General features: G+C 46.4%; 1 protein-coding gene across 2 annotated transcripts; it reads right to left on the bottom strand.

Moving 5' to 3' along the window:
• Window positions 1-712: 712 nt before the first annotated feature.
• On the bottom strand, window positions 713-20,032 carry Dynlrb1 (dynein light chain roadblock-type 1). 2 transcript variants are annotated; one of them, XM_075962652.1, is made up of 4 exons: window positions 19,959-20,032; window positions 12,049-12,124; window positions 5,439-5,606; window positions 713-1,072 (listed from the first exon to the last, which is right to left on the bottom strand). In XM_075962652.1, exons 1-4 carry the CDS (start codon window positions 19,959-19,961, stop codon window positions 1,029-1,031), a joined length of 291 nt encoding a protein of 96 aa, XP_075818767.1. In that variant the 5' UTR covers window positions 19,962-20,032; the 3' UTR covers window positions 713-1,028. The 2 variants fall into 2 exon arrangements, with proteins under 2 accessions (XP_075818767.1, XP_075818766.1); XM_075962651.1 differs by lacking the exon at window positions 19,959-20,032 and adding an exon at window positions 19,622-19,866.
• Window positions 20,033-20,280: the final 248 nt, after the last annotated feature.

The following is a 20,280-nucleotide window of genomic DNA, read 5'->3' as shown; positions in this document are numbered from 1 at the left end:
CAGGGGGAGGAGGAGCAGAGTGGTAGTCTAGAGCCTCGAGGAGACCTCCTGGTAAGGACCCCTCCCCCATACATGCTACAGGTAGAAGGATGATCACCCAGAATGAGCTTACCAGTGAAATCAGGTTGTTTTCCGGAAAACAGTGTGAAAGAGCAGGCTACCTACAGACCCATGTGTGCAGCCATGAGGTCCTGGAAACTACCCGTTTCCTCCCACCTGCACACTCGGCTGTCCGGTAGTTCTAACACAGTGATGTGAGCACCTCAGGCACACCAGGTGCACTGTGGGCACTTGGTAGACACCATTTTCTTCCTCGCATAGGCCACTGCAAGCGTGCCGGGCAGTGGTGGCGCAAGCCTTTAATCCCAGCACTCCAGAGGCAGAGGCAGGCAGATCTCTGAGAGTTCAAGGTCAGCCTGGTCTACAAGAGCTAGTTCCAGGACAGGCTCCAAAGCTACAGAGAAACCCTGTCTTGAAAAAAGAAAACATTAGCAGGAGTAGGATTTGATCAAACAGGAATCTAAGAGGTAAAGGCCCAGGAACCAGGGCACCAACCAGTATATAAAGGCTTATTTAGGAAGTGTGCCACAATGAGGAATAAACCCAGGAACCATGAAAACCTGCCATGGAATAGAGGCCATGGGTTTGGTCAGTGACCATTCGCTGACTTAGGAACAGGCCTTTCCAATCAAGTAAAGACAGAACAGCCAGGCAGGTTTTGAAGTTATTTTTAGTAAAAGAAAAAAGCAGGCTTTCCAAAGGTGACAAAGTGAACTGAAGGTCAGAAGGAAGCTGGGTGTGGGCTTATCATAAGCTCTTACTCCCAAAGCCTGGAAATGAGATCCAAGCTTTCCCAGGAACTGACTGGATGCCAGAGACATTCCTTGTTGGGGTGGTCAGAGCTACCCTTGATCAATGGCATGGTCTACATGGGCTCTCAGGCAACCACCATGTGCCCACTGACATGATTAACACTTATTCTGGGGGACATTAAATTAAGGAATGACATAGGAAGCCGAGATGGTGGTTTATTCGGTTGGATTCTGAATCACAATCAGGAAATAGTCTTTATCTGAAAAAGAAAAAAGCAGAAAAACATCACTAAATATAAACCAGGAGAAAGATCACAGTATCTTTTTACTCACTAAGCATACAGTGCAGGAGAGGAGAAAGCTTTCAGAAGAGCGCCGGTGGTGGTGATTTTCCACAGCTGGGAACAGGAGATAATCTACACGTTTATTGCCTCATGACAAGTGGCTACTAGAAAATGGAGTCTACATGTGCAGGGCAGTGGACACTTTTCTTTTTTTCAAGACAGGGTTTCTCTGTAGCTTTGGAGTTTGTCTTGGAGTTTGTCCTGGAACTAGCTCTTGTAGAGCAGGCTGGCCTCGAACTCACAGAGATCCACCTGCCTCTGCCTCCCAAGTGCTGGGATTAAAGGCGTGCGCCACCACCGCCCGGCTCATACTTTAGTTTTTATTAATAAGTAAGAGTTGGGACTGGCAAAATGGCCTAATAATATGAGTGTCAAACCTCAGGACTCAAATGGTGGAAAGAAACAACCAACTCCTAAGGGTTATACTCTGCCTCTGCACTTGAATGTGTGTACGCACACATTAGTATAAATGAGATTTTAATATGATTGACAGATGCCTTAGTTCAGTGGTTCTCAACTTATGGGTCTGTCTATCAGATATTTATGTCACAATTCCTAACAGCAGCAAAATTAGAGTTATGAAGTAACAATGAAATAATTTCATGGCTGTGGTCACCAGAACATGAGGAACTGTATTAAAAGCTCGCAGAATTAGGAAGGTTGAGAAGCACAGCCTTAGTTCATCTTAATAAGCCTGTTGCTGATCTCTGCCTTCTACAACATATGCCCCCCCAAAAACCCAACATTTTGAAAGATCACAGGAAGTTATTTGCTTCTTTGAAGCATTTTCCAGTGATAGAATCTCATGAATCACGCTCCATAGAGATGATAGATCTCAGTTATCAATAAAACATGGCAAAGTGCCATCCGTCAAGGCAAAACTCAGATTTTGGTTATGTTTGAATCAGTCTGTTCCCTTTATCGTTATTATTATTTATTTGGCAGTACTAAGGGTCAAAGCCAGGGTCTTGTAAATGCTAGGCAAGTGCATTGAGCTATACTCTCAATCCCAAATCCATTTATGGACTTTAGATGCAGGCACTGTGTTCAGCACAGCATGTCAACTGAAGCTTAACTGAGCTTAACAGAGGTGCCTCAGATCTGGTGAGGATGAAGCAGTGTGCAACATGATGAGCTCATGCCATGAAAACTCTTTTTTTTTAAAGATTTATTTTATGTATGAGTGCTCTGTCTGCATGTGCAACCCCATGCCAGAAGAGGGCATCAGATCCCACTATAGATGGTTGTGAGCCACCACGTGGGTTCTGGGAACTGAACTTAGGACCTCAGCAAGAGCAGCCATGCTCTTAACTGCTGAGCCATCTCTCCAGGCTGAAAACTCTCCTCTTGAGGACAAAGACTGCAGGTTCTACAGGTATACAGAAGTTGCCATTATGTTCTCGGCATCTGACTGTATCTCTGCCAGCTCAGGTGGCACCTCAGTGAACCCTAGCATCACTCTAGGCAGATGCTAGTGGCCTACCATTTTACTAATAAACCCATGACAACTGGCTGTTTCAAGTGAGAAGTAACTGTTTTGTAGGTAAGTAGTCTTCACACACAATTAACAAGCTACCAGCAAAACCAGGCTATCAAGTTCTAAATCCTACAGTACCATTTGTGAGGCAGTGTTTTAAAAATTGTACATTTTAAATTTTAAACTATGCACGCACACATGCTGGAGTATGCCAAAGAGAGGTCAGAAGAGGGGTTCCTGCAGGAACTTTTAGAAATGGTTAACCTTTTACCATGTGGATTCTAGGACTCAGGCACAGGTGGTCAGGCTTGGCAACAAGGACCTTTACTGGCTGAGCCGTTTGGACAGCCAGGGACGTAGTGGTTTGTCCTGCATCAGTGAGGTTAGTAAGGTCAACTGTGGAATTTCTTGATTTGTTGGAATATGAAGAGTTAAACTTTTGGCCCAGGAAGCTGCAAGTGAGTAAGAAAGAGACTGGACCTCTTCCTTCCTTCCTTCACTCCAGTCTGCTCACACTGAGTGGTGAGACCACAAGACTCAGCTAGGCCTGACCCCTGCTGTGGCTGCCCTAAGGTGATCCTCAGGCATTCTAGCCCTACTGCCTCTGAGAGAGCTCTAACAAAGCTGTCAGTGGCCCCTGCTCTGTATTGACCACATAAAACTGGGTAAACAAATCAGTATGTGCCACTGATTTTCACTTGAAATACTGTGTCCTGGGGGCTGGAGAGACGGCCCAACAGCTGGTTAAGAGCGTGCACTGCTCTTGTAGAGGACCTGCCATTAGTTCCTAGCATTCACATGGCAGCTCACAATGTTCTGTTGCTCCAATTCTAGGGGGATCTGGTACCCTCTTCTGACCTCCACTGGTACTGCACACACATTCATATTCCCAGGCACACATACATAAATATTTAAATACCATATCCCAAACATCCTTAACTCTACCAGTCTAATCCATAACAAGGGGTATCTACAATGGGGGTGCCAAGCATGGGGGCATGTGCCCTTGATCCCAGCACTTGGGAGGCAGAGGTAAGTGGACCTCTCAATTCAAGGCTGGCTTGGACTACATAATTTCAGAACAGCCAGGGCTATGTAGAGAAATCTTATCTCAAAACAACAAAAGTCACCTGTTTAATGTGTTTGTTAAACACTGTGCTTATGGGTCCCTGCCCCAATAAAACTTACTATGGAAAATAGAAAACAGTAGAAATGTAGCTAAGTAGCTGGCTAGCCAGGCAATAAGGAATGATGGCATGTTCCAACAGGAGGATGGTGCGTGAGAAGGTCCCAGGAAGGGAGATGCGGCAGTGTGGTGGCCCCAAGAAACACCACTGGTTATGGTTAACACGTCACACACCTCCAACATAACTTGAGATATACCAACCACCAGCCAGATCAAGTGCCAGGATGTGTACTCCCTGCACCTCTCTGTATGCTGGCCATGTGAGGGTCTGGCCATTTAACTTCACTGATGTTAGAACCACTGAACCCGTGAACCCCAATGAGAACAAGCATCAACTACCCACAGGGACCCTGAATGTCCATGGGCCCCCGAGGACAAACTGGAGGTACTATTGCACTGAGCTGAGACCTGCATGAATAGGACTTCCAGACATCTAGTTTCTAGGTGTGCACTGGTAACTACTAACGGGAAGATGATTCCAATACCAGTTTTAGGGACATGGAGATCTGTCTTCCGTAGTCCCATAGAAAGAAGCTGGGGTGGGTATGGACTTTCTATTCAATTAGGATTGCAAGTCTGAGCTCTAACCTGATCTTAACCTACTCTTCCTGATGTGTCTCAGGATTACAACAGCACCTGATTCTTTTTTTCCCTTTTGTTTTTTCTAGATAGGGTTTCTCTGTAACTTTGGAGCCTGTCCTGGAACTAGCTCTTGTAGACCAGGCTGGCCTCAAAATTCACAGAGATCCGCCTGCCTCTGCCCCCTGAGTGCTGGGATTAAAGGTGTGTGCCATCGACCCTCACCCGAGCTCCTAATCATCACTTATGCTCTAAGCACCTCTGCTCAGGATCAGATCCATGCATAGATGAGTCTGGAGTCTATGGCCCCTTCTAGGCTGAACCCAAGTCACACTTTTCACACCTTGTCTTCATAGACAAGTTGTTCTACAACCTGAGGCATCAATGTGTAAGACCTCGTGCATGTCCCAGCCATGGCTTGGCTGAAAGACAGGGAAAAGAGGTAACCACGGAAGTCTGTGAGTTTGAGTTAGATGAGGCAGAGCAGGAGGCAACCCCATGCCTCCCCTCTGCAGTTCCCACCCTTGTGGACTCCTCCAAGTGTGAGCATCTCATTACACTGAGACTGATCCTAAGGCCTAAACACAGCCATGCTTGTGCTACCCAGACAAGCTCTTCACTGATGAGTCAGAACAGCGATCTGCTCCACTGCTGGTGGGGGCTGGCTGCACGGGGTGGAGACAGGACTATAAATTCTTTTTCATATAGAAATAGCTTTTCCACCCCTCTGACTCATATTTTCCTGGCCCTTAAGATCAGTTCTAACATCCTGCTTCTGAAAAGTCTTTGTTGATTGCCCAAGCAGAGCTGATCAACCCTTCCATGTCCTAAATTCTTATGGAGTTCTTAACCACGCTGAGAGTGACCAGTGCTAATATTTGTGTCTTTCTCCAATTCTCACGTGAGGCCTGCTGAAGACACTTTGCACCCCTAGGCCTACCTTGAAGCTGTGGAGACACCACTGTACCACACTTCCAGATAAGCCACAGGGAACCTGCAATGGGTTCTGAAACTAAGCATGGAGGCGCAAGAACTCTTACCTGGTGCAACCATAATTTCATTTTTCTTGGAGCGAATTCGAAGGAAGGTTAGGTCATTCTGGGGGTCAATTTCACGCACAGTGCTCCGTGCCTTCAAGATGAAGTTGTGCATGAGGTTGGCATATTGTGTAGTAGTGGGGTTGTCCATGGTGCTCTTGATGGGAATGCCTGCAGGAAGAATAAATGAAAACCAAGAAGTTTATGGGAGCCCCTTTCTGTTCAGTGTCTCACCTCGCAATCCCTAATTCTAGAAAATTGGGCTGGCAGTTAGCAGCCAATGCCACTATTTACAGAAGGCTTATTACATGATAGGCACAGCGCTGACCTTGTGTACCCATGCCAGAGCATCTGTGAGTGGTATCACCATCTCCATTGCTACCAGGCAACAGAGCTGAATAATGGGGTGACCTGCCTATAGGTACACAAATGGTAAGGATTTAAATGTAGGCCTGGTTCAGTTCAGTGCTCCTTCCCGAGGGTTCAAATAATAGGAGAGGTATTCTTGCAACACTTAAAGCTTGAACGCAGTCATCACTTGGTAAGCAAAGGCAGGCAGAGCTCTCTGGACAGATCTCAAGGCCAGTTAGGGCTACACAGACCCTGTATCAAAAAGAAGAGAGACTGAAAAGGAAGAAGAAAGAAAAGGTAACAGCTTGCACCGAGACATACCAGACAAAACCCATTATTAGCTGGGTAGAGGTGGCGCACGCCTTTAGTCCCAGCAATCAGGAGGCAAAGACAGGTAGATCTCTGAGTTTGAGGTCAGCCTGGTCCATAAGAGGCACCAGGACAGGCACCAAAGCTACAGAGAAACCCTGTCTTGAAAAACAAAACAAAAACCATTATTGTAAGGACTGGCTCAGGGCTCAGCTGTAACCACATATACATGAAGTTACCGCCCCACTCCAGTGGGCTGCTATGTAAGCAGCACTGCTGTCTTTTAAAAGAGCCCACTAAGGGGTCAGAGGTATAGTGGAGTGGTTAAAGAGAGTACTTTCTGAGACCTGGGTCCAATACCTAGCACAACACAACAAAAAACAGAGTCCACAAACAGTTCTTAGATCCAACATTCCCCTATTGCTGGATGCTTAGGCTAGGATTTTACTGGTTCAATGAACCAGCTAATGACTATCATTGTGTATCAAGTCTCTCTCTGAAGACTGAACGATTAAATGGACATTACTGGGTGTCCTGCTGTCATGGAGATGAGGAATGCAGTTCAACCTGATGACCATCAGGTGCCTGTGAGCTGGCAGAAAGCTCCATCTAAGTCAAGTCCACAGGTGACTGTAACACTTATGAAGAATGTAGTATCCAAGTGGCCCAGGACCCTGTGAATCTGGCCAACAAGTGACCATCTTACAGATTAGCCAAAGGTAGGCATTCAACCTACTTGATTAAGGCACCAGGAATATGAAGCGGCTGAGCGGAATAGGCTTTTGTGTGCCAAGTGACGCCACAAGAATGAGCTACAATAGCCATCTGCCTTTAAGGGACCAAGCTGGGGCCTCGGTGCTGCTACTGGGTCCTAGATAGCAATAATGTGTACACCTGAGCTCATGAGGCCTCTACAGCTGTACCTTTCTGAAGGTGACAGTGGAACTGATATGTACTATAGTCTGTCCATAATGGGATGATCCTAGAGGAAGGACCCTCACGTCTGGGGACATCCCAGTACCAGTCAGTTTTCCTTTAGTCAGGATCCCAGACCACACTATTAGGAAAGTAAACATTTTACCCATCTCTCACTAGACCCTAAGTTCCCTCAGAGCAGGGCCTAGTCTCATCTGTGCTCACACGTTAAGCATTTACTGATGTTGGTATCTGAGTTGTTTCTGGGTTTACTTCCAGTGGTTCAGATAACAGAATAAATGTGGTTATATATCAAGTAGGCTAATGTAAAAGGACCAACAAACTTAACCCACAGTGGCTCGATCTAAAAAAAGGGGGAGGTAAGGAGGCAAGGAACCAAAATTCAGAAGAACTTCAAATAAGGACAAAAGCCCATATTCAAGGATGACAGAGCTGGGAACCTCACAGATGGCCTGCTATTAGGCAACCTAGTTCAATCCTTTTCCTTCACAATACTGTGTAGCTTGCATAAGTAGCTAGTTACAGAGGAAGCACAAGTTCTAGGCATGCCACACAGCTACAAAAAAGCCTGCCCGAAACCTTTAATGGAGCTGATGGGTAGAGTATTTACCTAGTGTGCACAAAGCCATGAAAAAAGAAAATTTTACTAGATGCTGCTGTCCAGCACACATTCTGTACTAACCTAGGTGTGCTGGGAGCAAAAGAGCAGATACTTTGTTGTTGACAATGCAAAGCCAGCACAATCCTACTAGGTACATCCATCCCTAACCCCCATTTTTGGACCCCAGGGTCTCATTTTGAGTTGTCCTTAAACTCACTATGAAGCTGAGGATGACTTTCTTGGGCCACTGTCTTCCAAGTGCTGGGTACAGGCTGGTGCCTCTATGCCAGGTGCCGATTTGATCTCTCTCAATTTCAACTTCCTTGTTGGCGAAGTGGGTTATGGCTAAAAAGATTGCCTACCACCACTCACATCCCCCCCCACCTCTTTGAACTAGGGTCTCATTACGTAGCCTTGACTGACCTAGAAGTCATAATGAGGACCAGAATAACTTGGAATCTGCTTGGTCGTTCTCTTGAGTAGACATTACAGGTATACTGCCACACCTGGATAAGGACTTAGCTGCTGCTCCTTTTTCTAAAATACTGTCTATGTATGTGTTCCTGAGCATGTTTGTGTGTGTGCATATATGTGTACCGTGTACATGCAGGAGCCTGTGGAGGTTAGAAGACGGGATCAGATGCCCCAGAACTAGAGTTACAGGTGGTTGTGAACCACCATGAACCCTCTGCAACAGCAGTAAGTACTCTTAAGTGCTGAGCCGTCTTCCAGCCCTAGAGCTTAGCTTCCTTAAAGATGAGACTAGGAGGAAGGAGGGTGATACTGGGAACAGTAGAAGGTGCATTCTAAGTAAGGGTAAAAACATGGACTAAGAGAATAGACTTAAATGATGAAGACTGCCAGCTTTAGCTGTCTCAGACATTCATCTTCTTGGCCTACTCACACCCACAAGCTGTGTTTGCTGCCATGGCACACTAGTCTGTCAGCTAGCTGTCTGTCTACATATTGGGCCAGAGGCCAGAGGAAGGGGCTACAAGACTTAGTGGGAGTTCTCCTCACTGTCTTTTGGATAGGTTTATGAACCTCTCTCCAAGGCTGGCTCCTCATTTTGGAAGGTGTTAATACTTGATTCTCACAGAGTGTAATGGTGACCAGAAACCTGTCCTTTTCCAGCATGCTGCTAGCACGCCATTACCATGATTACTAATGGAAGGAGAATGGCATCTAACGTGTTCACGCTTGCCTTTTCCTCTACTAGGCCATCCTGGAACACATTCCTCAGTGTGTTGACTGAGGCTTTTTCATTTAACAAATATCACTGTGCAGGGTGGACAGCAGGAGTTTCAGCAGTGACTCAGACAAGGTCTTGCCTTCATAGTCCTTTCATAGCCAAACTGCTGGTGTTGGCAGCAGTGTCTTGGTATACACCTGTCTTCTAGCCCTGGAGAATGGTTTATGTTATTTTTGTATTTGCTAACAGGTTTGTCTTTCCAGTCTTTCTTTGGTAAGTAAGGTTTTGTTGTTTTCACTAGTCCTGGCTAGGCCTTTCATTCAGAGATTTGCCTGCCTCTGCCTCGTGAGCACTGAGGTTAAGGTGTGTGCCACCATGCCTAGCTTTTGTTTTAAAATTGGCCGCTTCTGGATGGTGGTATCAGCAGCTTGAAGCTTCCAGAGTGCTGGGGTTACAAGTTGTGCCAAGTTACCCACTGTATTTGTTGCTGGGGGTTGAACTCAATGTTCCCTGAATGTTAGGTGAACACTCTACCAACTGCTCTACATCCCTAGTCCAAAGCTGTAGATTTAAAACACAGGCTTTAAATGCATGCCAAGCAGGATAGGTCTACCGGTGTTAATAGTAGCATGAATATGGGGATGACCATTTTCTGCTTAGATCTGAAGCTGGCTCCATAAGAGGAAATTCATGCTTGGTACTACAAGTCTGGTCAAAATGCATGGCTTGGGAGGTCACAAACCCTAGGGGAGATACTACTACAATTATTTTGCTAAATGGACATATTGCCAGACTGCCGTCTAAATATTTGTTCATACCCACAGATTAGTGCTCTTCTCCAACTTAGCCAAGGAAACCTTTATAGTGGGCAGCACTGCAGACACCCCCATCTTATTAACGTGAGTGTTGAGTGCTCAGACTAAGCCCAGGCTCAGCGAACATCAGGAAAGAGAGGGCAGAAAGGATGGGAGAGTGGTGGTGAAATGCTGCCTTCTGACATGACATGGGCATTGCGCTCACAAACTCACTGCTCTGGTTACCTGCACAAGCTCACGCCATTAAGATCAGTAAGCATTCTAGTAGGCAGTGATAATTAATTGTAGACTCAGTGGGTTACAAAACAAAACGGGGAAAAGTACATGAAGATGAGAGGGTAGACAGTTGAGTGTTGTTGGGAGGCTGGGAGAGAGGACACGGGTATAATCAAGATATACTGAATACATGAAATTGTCAACAAATAATAGTTTAGCCAGCCAGGTCATGCCTTTCATCCTAGCACTCAGCAGGCTGAGGCAGGTGGAGTATCTGTGAGTTCAAGGCCAGCCTGATCTACTGAGCAAGTTCCAGGACAGCCAGGGGTACACACAGTGGAACCTTGTCTCAAAAAACAAGAAAAAAGTTTAAAAAGACAAAGAAAAGCTCTAAACAGTGGTGACCCACACCTGGAGTCCTACACTAGCACCTGGAAGATGGAGGTAGCTTACAGAGCAAGTTCAGAGCTACCGTGGCTACAGGAAATCCTGTCTCAACTGTGTGTGTAGTCTAGAGGCAGGAAGCATGTGGTGACGCCTTCAACCAACAGAGGAACCTGACTAGGTAAAGACTCTTAGTGTCATGGGGTCAGAAATGAGGGTAAGTGCAAAGCGCCGCATGCTGCTGTCTGAAGTCTTTGTAACCAAGCATGGAGACACATAGGTTACAGGCCTAAGTACACTGCTGAGGCCATCCTTGCAGGGCTGTGGGGAAAGCAGAGCACAAGTTCAGGAAGCTCAGCCTTTGCACTTAGGGCAGCTGGGACCACCATGGCCCACAGAGCACACAGGTATGCTCAGACTTAGATTTAAACCCTGCCTTGGCAGACTAGAAAGATGGCTCTTCCAGAGGACCTGAATTCAAGTCCCAGTCACAACCTTCTATAACTACAATTGTAGGGGAGCAGACACTCGTCTGGCCTCCTTATGCACTGCACACACATGTTGAATACTTATCTTAGAAAAGATCTTAGCTTTGAAATGAGAGGCAATCAATCAAATTGATAAATTCAAGTTTTGTCAATAAACAGAGGCAGCAGGGCTGCTGGAAGGAATAATACGGTGTTTCCTGCTAGCTCCCTTCACACATCTTTGGTGCAGGGAGACTCAGCATCCACATCTCATCAGCCACTCAAGTAAACTCATTCCTGGAAAGAGCTCTGGGCACAGGAAGACCAACCAGAGAATTACACACAGAAAAGTAAAATCACACAGATGGATACATAACGTCTATCTAGTGAGCACACAAAAGTAGCAACTAGAGTAATCAACACTGTGCTTAGTTGGGAAGTGACTCAAATTTGTCACCCTAACAAAGATAGATTCACAAGGAATGCCATAAATTCTAGGCCACTCTGGGCTACACAGTGAGTTTCAGGCTAGGACTGACACTTTAAATTTTTTGCTTAAAGGGGCTGAAGGAGCAGTTCAGTGGTAAAGCACTTGCTTAGTGGGTGTGAGGCCTGGCTTCAATTCTTAGTGCTTACAAAAAAAAAGAATTTTTTTTAAAAAAAGTTTTTGCTTATGTGAAATCTACAAAACAAAACCTCAAGGTAAACATATTTTAAAAGAGTAACAACAATTAGGTGCGATGGAAAAGACTTTTTTTACTTTTTTTTCTTTCTGAGACAGCTGTCCTTGAACTATGTAGACCAGGCTGGCCTCAAACTCAGAAATCCAACCAGCCTCTACCTTCCAAGTGCTGGGATTAAAGGCATTTGGCACTATTCCTGGCTCTAATGGTGCACACTTTAATCCCAACACCCAGGAGGCAAAGGATATCACTGAGTTGAGAACAGTGAGACTTCATCTCAAAACACAAGTCTTAGCAACTCTGATCGCCACAAGAGAGAGGTAACCATGGGTTACTAACAGCTGCACCTCAGTGCGGTGGGACTGAGAAACAAAGATGTCTGAGACACGTGGTGCGTGCCTGTAGCTCTAGCATGTGGGAGGTGAGAGGAGGATTGTGAGTTCCAGGACAACTTAGGTTACACAGCAAGACCTTTTCACAAAAAAAGGGGGAAAATCCCAGGAATAGTATCAGAACCTTGGAAATGTTGAAAATAAAACAAGCAAAAAGAAAAACTAAACGAATCTGGGTCTGTGAAGGGACTGAGGAGGGGCAATGGTGTGGTGTCTGGGCTGTTCTCTGGAGGCCTGCCTGGGTCGGGGCCATGGGTGAGGGCCTACCTTCAGTGTTCACCACGATGATTCCCTGCACTCCTTTCTGGCTCTGAAGTCTCTTGAGTGTTTCCTCCACCTCCGCCTGCCAGAAAAGGAGACCAAGATTAGGTCCTCAGATCCCAGCAGATGAATGACACATCCATCTGACAAGCAAGTAACACCCAGCCACTTGGCACTGCTCCAAAGCTGCCCAGGCCAGGCCCACGCAGAGTGCTCCTTAGGCCAACACCGGCACCCAGAGCTTCAGCCTCAGCCACGAGGAGCTGCTTCTGGCCCTTTACCACCAGGCAGTTATCCCTTCCCTGCCCATCAGCTATTTGAGAGCAGACTATAAACACCATTTCTGGAGTACAGACACACCCAGGACACACACAGACGGTACAGTACTCTGATGATTTGAAAAACAAAACAGCCCTAAATAGTAGCTTCTAACAGGAAGGAGGCACTTTATTTGTGGCTCAAACATCACAAATGAAAATACTGCCAGGGAGCAAAATGACCCCACAGTAAACCCGCTGACTCAATGTGTCATCCAGACAGGGTAACGCTCGGCACACAGGCACAGGAACGTGTCCTAGGAAGGGGCTCACTAATTCTGATAACCCAGAAAGCGCTCAAGTGGGCCGTCCTAGCACTTGGAGCTTGTGGACACACAATGAGATGCCTGAGTCTTCCTGTCATACATGCTTCTAACTCTGCCCTGCCATCTGTTCTCCAGCTGAGAGTTATATCTCTTGTCCATCTATTTTTTGTTTTTGAGATGGTCTCTACATAGCCCTGGCTTTTCTGGAACTCACTATGTAGATGAGGCTGGCCTCAGACACAAGGATTGGCCTCCCTCTGCCTCTTGAGTGCTGGGATTAAAGGTGTGTACTACCACACCGGCCCTCCCCTACCCCTTTAAAAAAAAAAGGAAACCTGGGGGTGGGGAGTTGGTGGTGGCACACACCCTTAATCCCAACACTCTGGAGGCAGAGACAGGGAGATCTCTGAGTTCAAGGCCAGCCTGGTCTAGAAGAGCTATCCAGGACAGCCAGGGCTATTACACAGAAACCCTGTACCAAAGAACAACAACCAAAAAAAGAAAAGAAAAAACTTAAACTTAGAAGGCTTCTTCTCCTCTGATGCCCAAGTCTTCCAGACCACCTCTTCCGTGAAGATCATGTCTTGTTTGAAGCCTATAATCAATGATCTTGCCTCCAACTCTTCAACTACGCTTCTGTGAGACATATATCAGGTACTGTAACTAATTACTCAGGCTCTACAGAGGTCAGTAGAGTAGGAGCCCATAAACAGAAGTCTAACTGACCTTCCTCTCCCTATGGCTGGGAACCTGGTCTTGTAGTATACTTTCTCCTAGGGTGTCTCCTCCAGAGGTTCAGAATCTAGTCAAGCTCCTCAAATGCAGAGTTCAAGGTCAGCCTAGTCTACAACCCTTGTGTCAAAAAAAAAAAAAAAAGGCAGATGGTCTTTGGAAATGGGTACCATTCACAGAAATTCACACCATTCTTTTTCTGGGGCAAAAGGGCTAGGGCTGGGGCTCCTGAACAACTGAAGATAGCACAATGGATTGTTTTTCTGCAGAGCACAGGCTGACAATCCAGTCACCACCACCCACTTCCTGTAAGAACAGCACCAGGTGCTGCAGGGGCAAGGATGGTGGGGCACTCCTACAAAGTGGCAAGCAGCCCTGATGCCTCTGTGGAGGAGAGGACAGTGAGGGTGACATGCATGTCTCATGTCTCAGATCCTGGTCATGGCAGACTCCCTGACCTCCGACTACATACTAGGTACTGCTCTGGATGGAAGGGGAACCACTGTAGGTCCTGGTCACCCTACTGAAAATCCACCCTACGCAAACAATGCCAAAGAAACAAAGGAATGTAGCAAGATGCCCAGGGCAGTGCCACCTGCAAGAGCAGAACAGAAATGCCCAGTCCTCAGGAAATGACCAAGGAGGACACCAGCATCCACTGCAGGCGATGTTTACCTCCAAAGTCTGAGATTGATATTCCACAGAAATAATAAAGTACAAACAGTGCTTTCCATGTGGCTACAACTTCCTAAAAAATAAAGCCATGCAGAACATGGAATTATAGACTGGGTTTATTTTCTTTTTTCAAAACAGTCATTTTTGCTAACCATTGTGGTTCCACCAATAAACACTAGCATTTGAAAGCCAGAAGCAGGAGAACATGAATAAACAAACATTAGTCAGCCAATGGTGGTGCTGTAGGTCTGTAATCCCAGCACTTGGGAAGCAAAGGCATAAAAGGAATCAGGCGCTTAAAATCAGATATGAGGAAAATTTAGGGTCAGCTTGGGCTACATGATCCTATCTCAAAAAAGATATAAATATTCTAACCAAACCGTTACCTAAGTATTTTTTTAATTCTATTGTGTATGTGTGTGTATATATATATGTTGATTTTCGAGACAGGGTTTCTCGGTAGCTTTTGGTTCCTGTCCTGGAACTAGCTCTTGTAGACCAGGCTGGCCTCGAACTCACAGAGATCCGCCTGCCTCTGCCTCCCGAGTGCTGGGATTAAAGGCATGCGCCACCACTGCCCGACTTATTGTATATTTCTTAAACATGCACAGATTTAATTGGAGCTGGAGAAATACCTCAGCAGTTACGAGCACTGGCGACTCTGCAGAGGACCTGGGTTCAGTTCCCAGCACCCACACGGCAATTCACAACTACCTGTAACTCAAGTTCCAGGAGATTCATCATACTGTTCAGACATATTTGGGTAGCAGGCACACATGTGATGTTCATACATACACGCCGAAAAACACAATGTTAGCTAGCTTCATTCCTTCTGAGAGGTCTCTACTATGGAGGCTGTGGGGCTTGACACATTCAAATCTTTTTTTTTTTTTAAGACAGGGTTTTTCTGTGCAGCACTGGCTAGCCTAGAACTCCCTCTGTAGACCAGGCTGGCCTTGAACTCACAGAAAGTCACCTGTGTTTGCCTCTCCACAGCAACACACTCAACATCTTGAGAATATGTAACATGTGGTGGCTTGAATTAGAATGGCCTCCAGAGGCTCCTATATGTGAATGTTTGCCCGTTAGTAAAACTGTTTTGGGAGTATTAAGAGGTGTAATCTTGTGGGAAGATGTATGTCACTATGCAGGCTTTGAGGCTTCAAGAGACTGGGGCCATTCCCAGTGTGTGCCTCTAATCTGCAGGCGTTCCCACTGACATGCCTTTTACTGCCATCATGGACTCTAACCCTCTGAAATCATAGCCCAAATGAAACACTTTCTTGTATAAACTGCTGTAGTTAGTTGAATCCTTGGCTCCTAGCTGGTGGACTGCTGGGAAGGATTAGGAGGTGGGAACGTAAAGGTGTGAGACTGTTAAAGGTGTGTCACTGCAGAGGGCTTTCAAGGATTCCAAAGCCCATGCCAGGCCCTCTGTCTGCTGTGTCTGCTTGCTCCAGGCCTGTCTGCTTCCTGCCATGGAGACAGATAATAAACTCACCCTCCGAAACTCTGCAAGCCAGCCCCAATGAATGCTTTCTTTCATGAGCAGTCTCAAAACACACTAGAAAGATAACTAGACAGCCTGTTACTGCTAGGTGTGTGTGTGTGTGTGTGTGTGTGTGTGTGTGTGTGTGTGAGATTTTCATTTTATAGCCCAGGCAGGCCTCCAATTTGTCCTTCTGTCTCAGCCTCTTGATATTTTTTATTTCTTTTTAGTCTGTGGAGACAGGGCCTGATTATATAGCCTATTTTTATCTTTAAGATTTATTTGTAGCTGGGTGGTGGTGGCGGCACACACCTTCAATCCCTGCACTTGGGAGGCAGAGGCAGGTGGATCTCTGCATTTGAGGCCGGCATGGTCTACAGAGTGAGTTCCAGGACAACCAAGGCTACACTGAGAAACGCTATCTCGAAAAACAAAACTAAGATTTGTTTGAGTATATGTGCATTTGTGTGCGCAGATGCTTGCAGAGGCCAAAGATGGCAGCAGGCTCCTTGGAGTTGAAGGTATTTGTGAACTGCCCAAGACAGGTGCCGTATCCAAAGATTAGTCCTCACGGCGGAGCAGCGAGTACTTTTAACTTCTGAGTCCATCTCTCTCTCACCCCCAATAAAGCTAAATCATGTGAAAAAATGTCCTCTATGCAATGGCGAAGAGGGGACAAGTTATGCGTTCTCTAGTTAGATGTATATGCGTCAATAAAGCCCCAGGATGCATGGGGTCTGGGGCCACCACACCCAGTATCTCAGTATCTTAGCATTTAGGAAGAGTCATGAGGTTTAGGCTAGCCTAAGCTACATAGTGAATTTAAGGCCTGCCTGAGCTACATAAGGAGCTTGTCTCAAAAACTGGTGGCTGATGTAGGTCAGTGGCAGATTTGCCCAGTAGGCATGAGACCTTGAGTTCCATCCCTAGCAGAGCAAAATTTAATAGAAAAAATAACTTTAAAAACATTACATTACATAAAATAATTAAGAAAAATAACAAGTTTCCAATAAGAGGTAGAAAACAAATCTAAGATAAATTACAAACACAAGATCTTCACTCCTTGTAAAGGAATGGCAGTCAGCGATGCAGCACTGTCTGAATGCTGGGCTCACTGAGGCAAGGCTCTTGAGGTAAGTAACCGCCTGGGGAAGGGACACAATACAAGGTGGGAATGCCAAGTACTGGTTCTTTGCCTCAACTCTGAAAATTATTATAAGGAAATAATCTAATAAAATTTAAAATACCAATAAAAAATTATAGACCAAAGTATTATGACTTTGAGTTAGGAACTGGAAGCAACTTGTACTCCAGGGAAATAGTTTGGCAAATTCTCATACAACCGTGGCTGGGCATGGTGGGGGACACATTTAATCCCAGCACTCAGGTGTCAGAGGCAGTAAATTTTTGTGAGCTCAAGGCTGGCCTGGCCTCTATAGTTCCTGGACAGCTAGTGCTCCACACTGAGACCTTGTCAAAATACACACCCAAACTTATTTCCAACTACTATGTAGTAAATAAAAATAATTTATCATAAAGATGATGTAACAAGCCAGGCAGTGGTAGAACATGCCTTTAATCCCAGCACTTGGGAGGCAGAGGCCAGCGGATCTCTGTGAGTTTGAGGCCAGATTGGTCTATAGAGGAAGTTCCAGAACAGGTTCCAAAGCTACACATAGAAACCCTGTCTCAAAAAACCGAGGAGGGGGAGGGAATGATGTAACATGGTTAAATGCTTTTGAACATTAAATTAAAAAAATGAACACCTTGAAAGATACATATGTAAAAAATGATCAGGAAAAGGGGAAAACAGCATGGTAGATAAAAACTGAACAAAAGGTGTGGATGATGTTATGTAATTGTACTAATGAGCAGTTTCCACCATTATAGACTGTCCTGTAGATACTGGCAGGAGTGTCAAAGACAAGGGAGAGGAGACTGTAAACTAAATGTGTATATGGGCATAGGGGACTATGCAGCCTTAAAATGAAGTAGGTTTGGAAAAGTGTGTGTGTTTGGAATGAGCATGAGTCCTGGGTTCAAATCTACAGACTCTTGTAATATAGGGTTCTTGCTGTTTTCTGAGAAAGGGTTTCTCGCTTTATAGACCAGGCTGGCCTCAAACTCAGAGATCCATCTTTCTCTGCCTCCTGAGTGCTAGGATTAATGGCATGTGCCACCACCACCTGACTTTTTTTTTTTAAAGACACAGTCTTACTATGTAGACCAGGCTGGCACTGAACTCAGAGACCTGCCCTGCCTCTGCTTCCCAAGTGCTGGTAGTAAAGATGTGAGTCACCCACCACGCCTGTCAATGGTAGATCTCTTTAAGTGAGTGGAGGAATGAATGAAAATATACGTATACATATTATATATAAAAATATTATTTTGTAATCATGTCTATAGGTTTGTATAAATGAGTGTAGTGACCCAGAAGTCCAGAAGAGGGTGCTGGGATTACAGGCAGTTGTGACTGCCTAATATGGGCACTGGGAACCTAACTCTGGTCCTTTGGAAGAACATGCTCATATCACTGAGTCATGGCTCCAGATCAAAATAAACACTTATTTTTTTTCTGAGACAAGGTTTCTCTGTGTAACAGTCCTAGCTGTCCTGGAATTAGCTCCATAGATCAGGCTGGCCTCAAACTCTCAAGAGATCCACCTGTCTGTCTCCCGAGTGCTGGGACTAAAGGTGTGTGCCACCACCACCTGACTAAAATAAACATATCATAAAGTAAACCTTATGACAAACATGCACAAATTGCTCCAGTCTCGTGCAATAAACAGCTTATCTATATATAATATTGCTGGGCATAGTGGCTCATATCCAAAAATTCCAGCACGTTAGAGGTAGTTGAAGGATTGGAAGTTCAAGGTCATCCTTGGTTAAGTGGCAAGTTGAAGTAACCTGGTCTATAAAAGGCACAGAGCATAAAATAGTCCTTATGTACCAAACAAATCCAGAAGGAAGCATACCCGACTGTCAACACTATTTAGCTTGGGAGAGTAAGAGGGGACCACATGCACTTCCTATAGATTACACACGACCGTGCTGCTCGAGGTGGAATGTTCACCTAAATATGTAACAATTTTATGAGTGCAAACAGTACAGCACTGATTATAGAAAAAACGGCACACACATGCTTGTGTAAATATACAAGAAACTGGCTGTTCCTGAAGCAGCCTGAAGTGTGGAGACATTCTTTGTGGTATAATGAAAAGCGTAGAAGCCCCAATTGAATGGTCGATGATGGTTACAGCAAATAAAAACACAGTAAGCAATGCGCCTATGTAGCTGTTGCCTCTAGGTCAGCTGTTCTCAACCTGCCTAATGCGTCGAGCCGTTAATAGAGGTTCCTCACACTGTGGTGAGCCCCAAACACACATTATTTCATTTCCAGTTCGTAACTAATTTGCTACTGTTACCAACTGTAACGTAAATATCTGATAGATGGTCTTAGACGACCCCTGTGGAAGGGGCATTCAACCTCAAGAGGTCTCAACCCACAGCTTGAGAAACTGCTCTAGGTGATGCCCTTCCGTTTTCCGTCTCAGTTTCTTACATGTTTATAGTTTTCTGCAGGCTGAAGAGACGGCTCAGTACCTAAAAGCACTCAACGCTTTTCCAAAGGCCCGGAATTTGACTCCCAGCACTCATATGGTGGCTCACAACCACACAGGTCCAAAGGACCCAACCCCCTCTTCTGGCCCCTGTGCCAGCACCAGGCACGCTAACGGAAAACACTATTCATATACATACAAACTGAAGAAAAAGTTTCTAATAAAGTTTTTGTTTTGCGACACGAACTCGCCTTGAAGTGCAAATCGTCGCCTTCCCGGTGCTGGGATTTCAGGCGTGCACCCCCACGCCTGAGTGAGATTCTGGGGTATGCTTTAGGTTGGAAAGGGCCTTTTAAGTTGTCTACAACTCGTGAGGACTGAAAGGACCGCCCTGGGAAGGGAGCGGGCGGCTTTGGGATGCCCAGGATGGACCCCGCGGTTCCTAACAACCCGCACACCGGACTGAGCTCACAGGCGGCAGCCAAGCTCCATGGAGTTCGATTCCCCAGCAAGGCTGGAGCTAGGGGCCGTACCTACTTCACAAAGCGGAGGAGGGGAGGAAACGCACGTAGCGCCTAGGGCGCCTGCCGGCCCCTGGACTCCAGCGAACGCAGTAGCCTGGCTGGGGTCGCCCCAAACCGCCTGAAAAGCTAGGCTACAAGCGAAGCAGAGGGCGGGCCTCCGGGGCGTCGCCTCACAGACCGGCTTCCGGTCAAGAGCCTGCGGCATCCGGTCGCTCCGCCTGGGCCCGGACTAAAGGCCCACAGTGCGCGTCCCGCGAGGCGACGCCAGCGACCGGGACCCCGGCCGGCGACGGACGCGCGCCTCTCGGGGGTGGCCGCGCCCCCCACCGCAGCCCAGGGAGGACACTCACCATCTCGGACCGATCCAGCAGCTCCGAGTCGCCGACGCTCAGCGAGGTCCCCGCCCTTCTGAGCCTGCGCACAGTTCTCTGTGGAGACGGACAGCTCGGACAGCCTATCAGGAGCCAGTGGGGGATAAGGGCGGGCTGATGTGAGTCAGCTGGGCAGGGACGCTCCCGTCAGGAAAGGCTCCAGCTGCTGTGCCGAGAGATGCCGGGTTGGTTTTCAATATTCCACCGAGGGCCCCGGGCGGAGGCCGACTGTTGCTGAAACTCCCTTTGGCCCAGACTGAGGCAGAGACAAGAACCCAAATAAACTGAAGACATGGGCAGC

The sequence above is a fragment of the Microtus pennsylvanicus genome, chromosome 2 (assembly GCF_037038515.1).
Source record: "Microtus pennsylvanicus isolate mMicPen1 chromosome 2, mMicPen1.hap1, whole genome shotgun sequence".
Lineage (NCBI taxonomy): Eukaryota > Metazoa > Chordata > Mammalia > Rodentia > Cricetidae > Microtus > Microtus pennsylvanicus.
The sequence above is the reverse complement of the archived record's forward strand: the minus strand, read 5'-3'. Positions and strand labels throughout refer to the sequence as shown.

Coding starts and splice junctions, on each gene's coding strand:
- Dynlrb1 (XM_075962651.1), bottom strand. CDS start 19,813: ATGCCGCAGGCTCTTGACCGGAAGCCGGTCTGTGAGGCGACGCCCCGG. Junction 12,125..19,621: donor CCCCTCCTCCGCTTTGTGAA/GTAGGTACGGCC, acceptor CTTTTCTGGCAG/GCGGAGGTGGAGGAAACACT. Junction 1,073..5,438: donor TGAAATTATGGTTGCACCAG/GTAAGAGTTCTT, acceptor TTTCTTTTTCAG/ATAAAGACTATTTCCTGATT.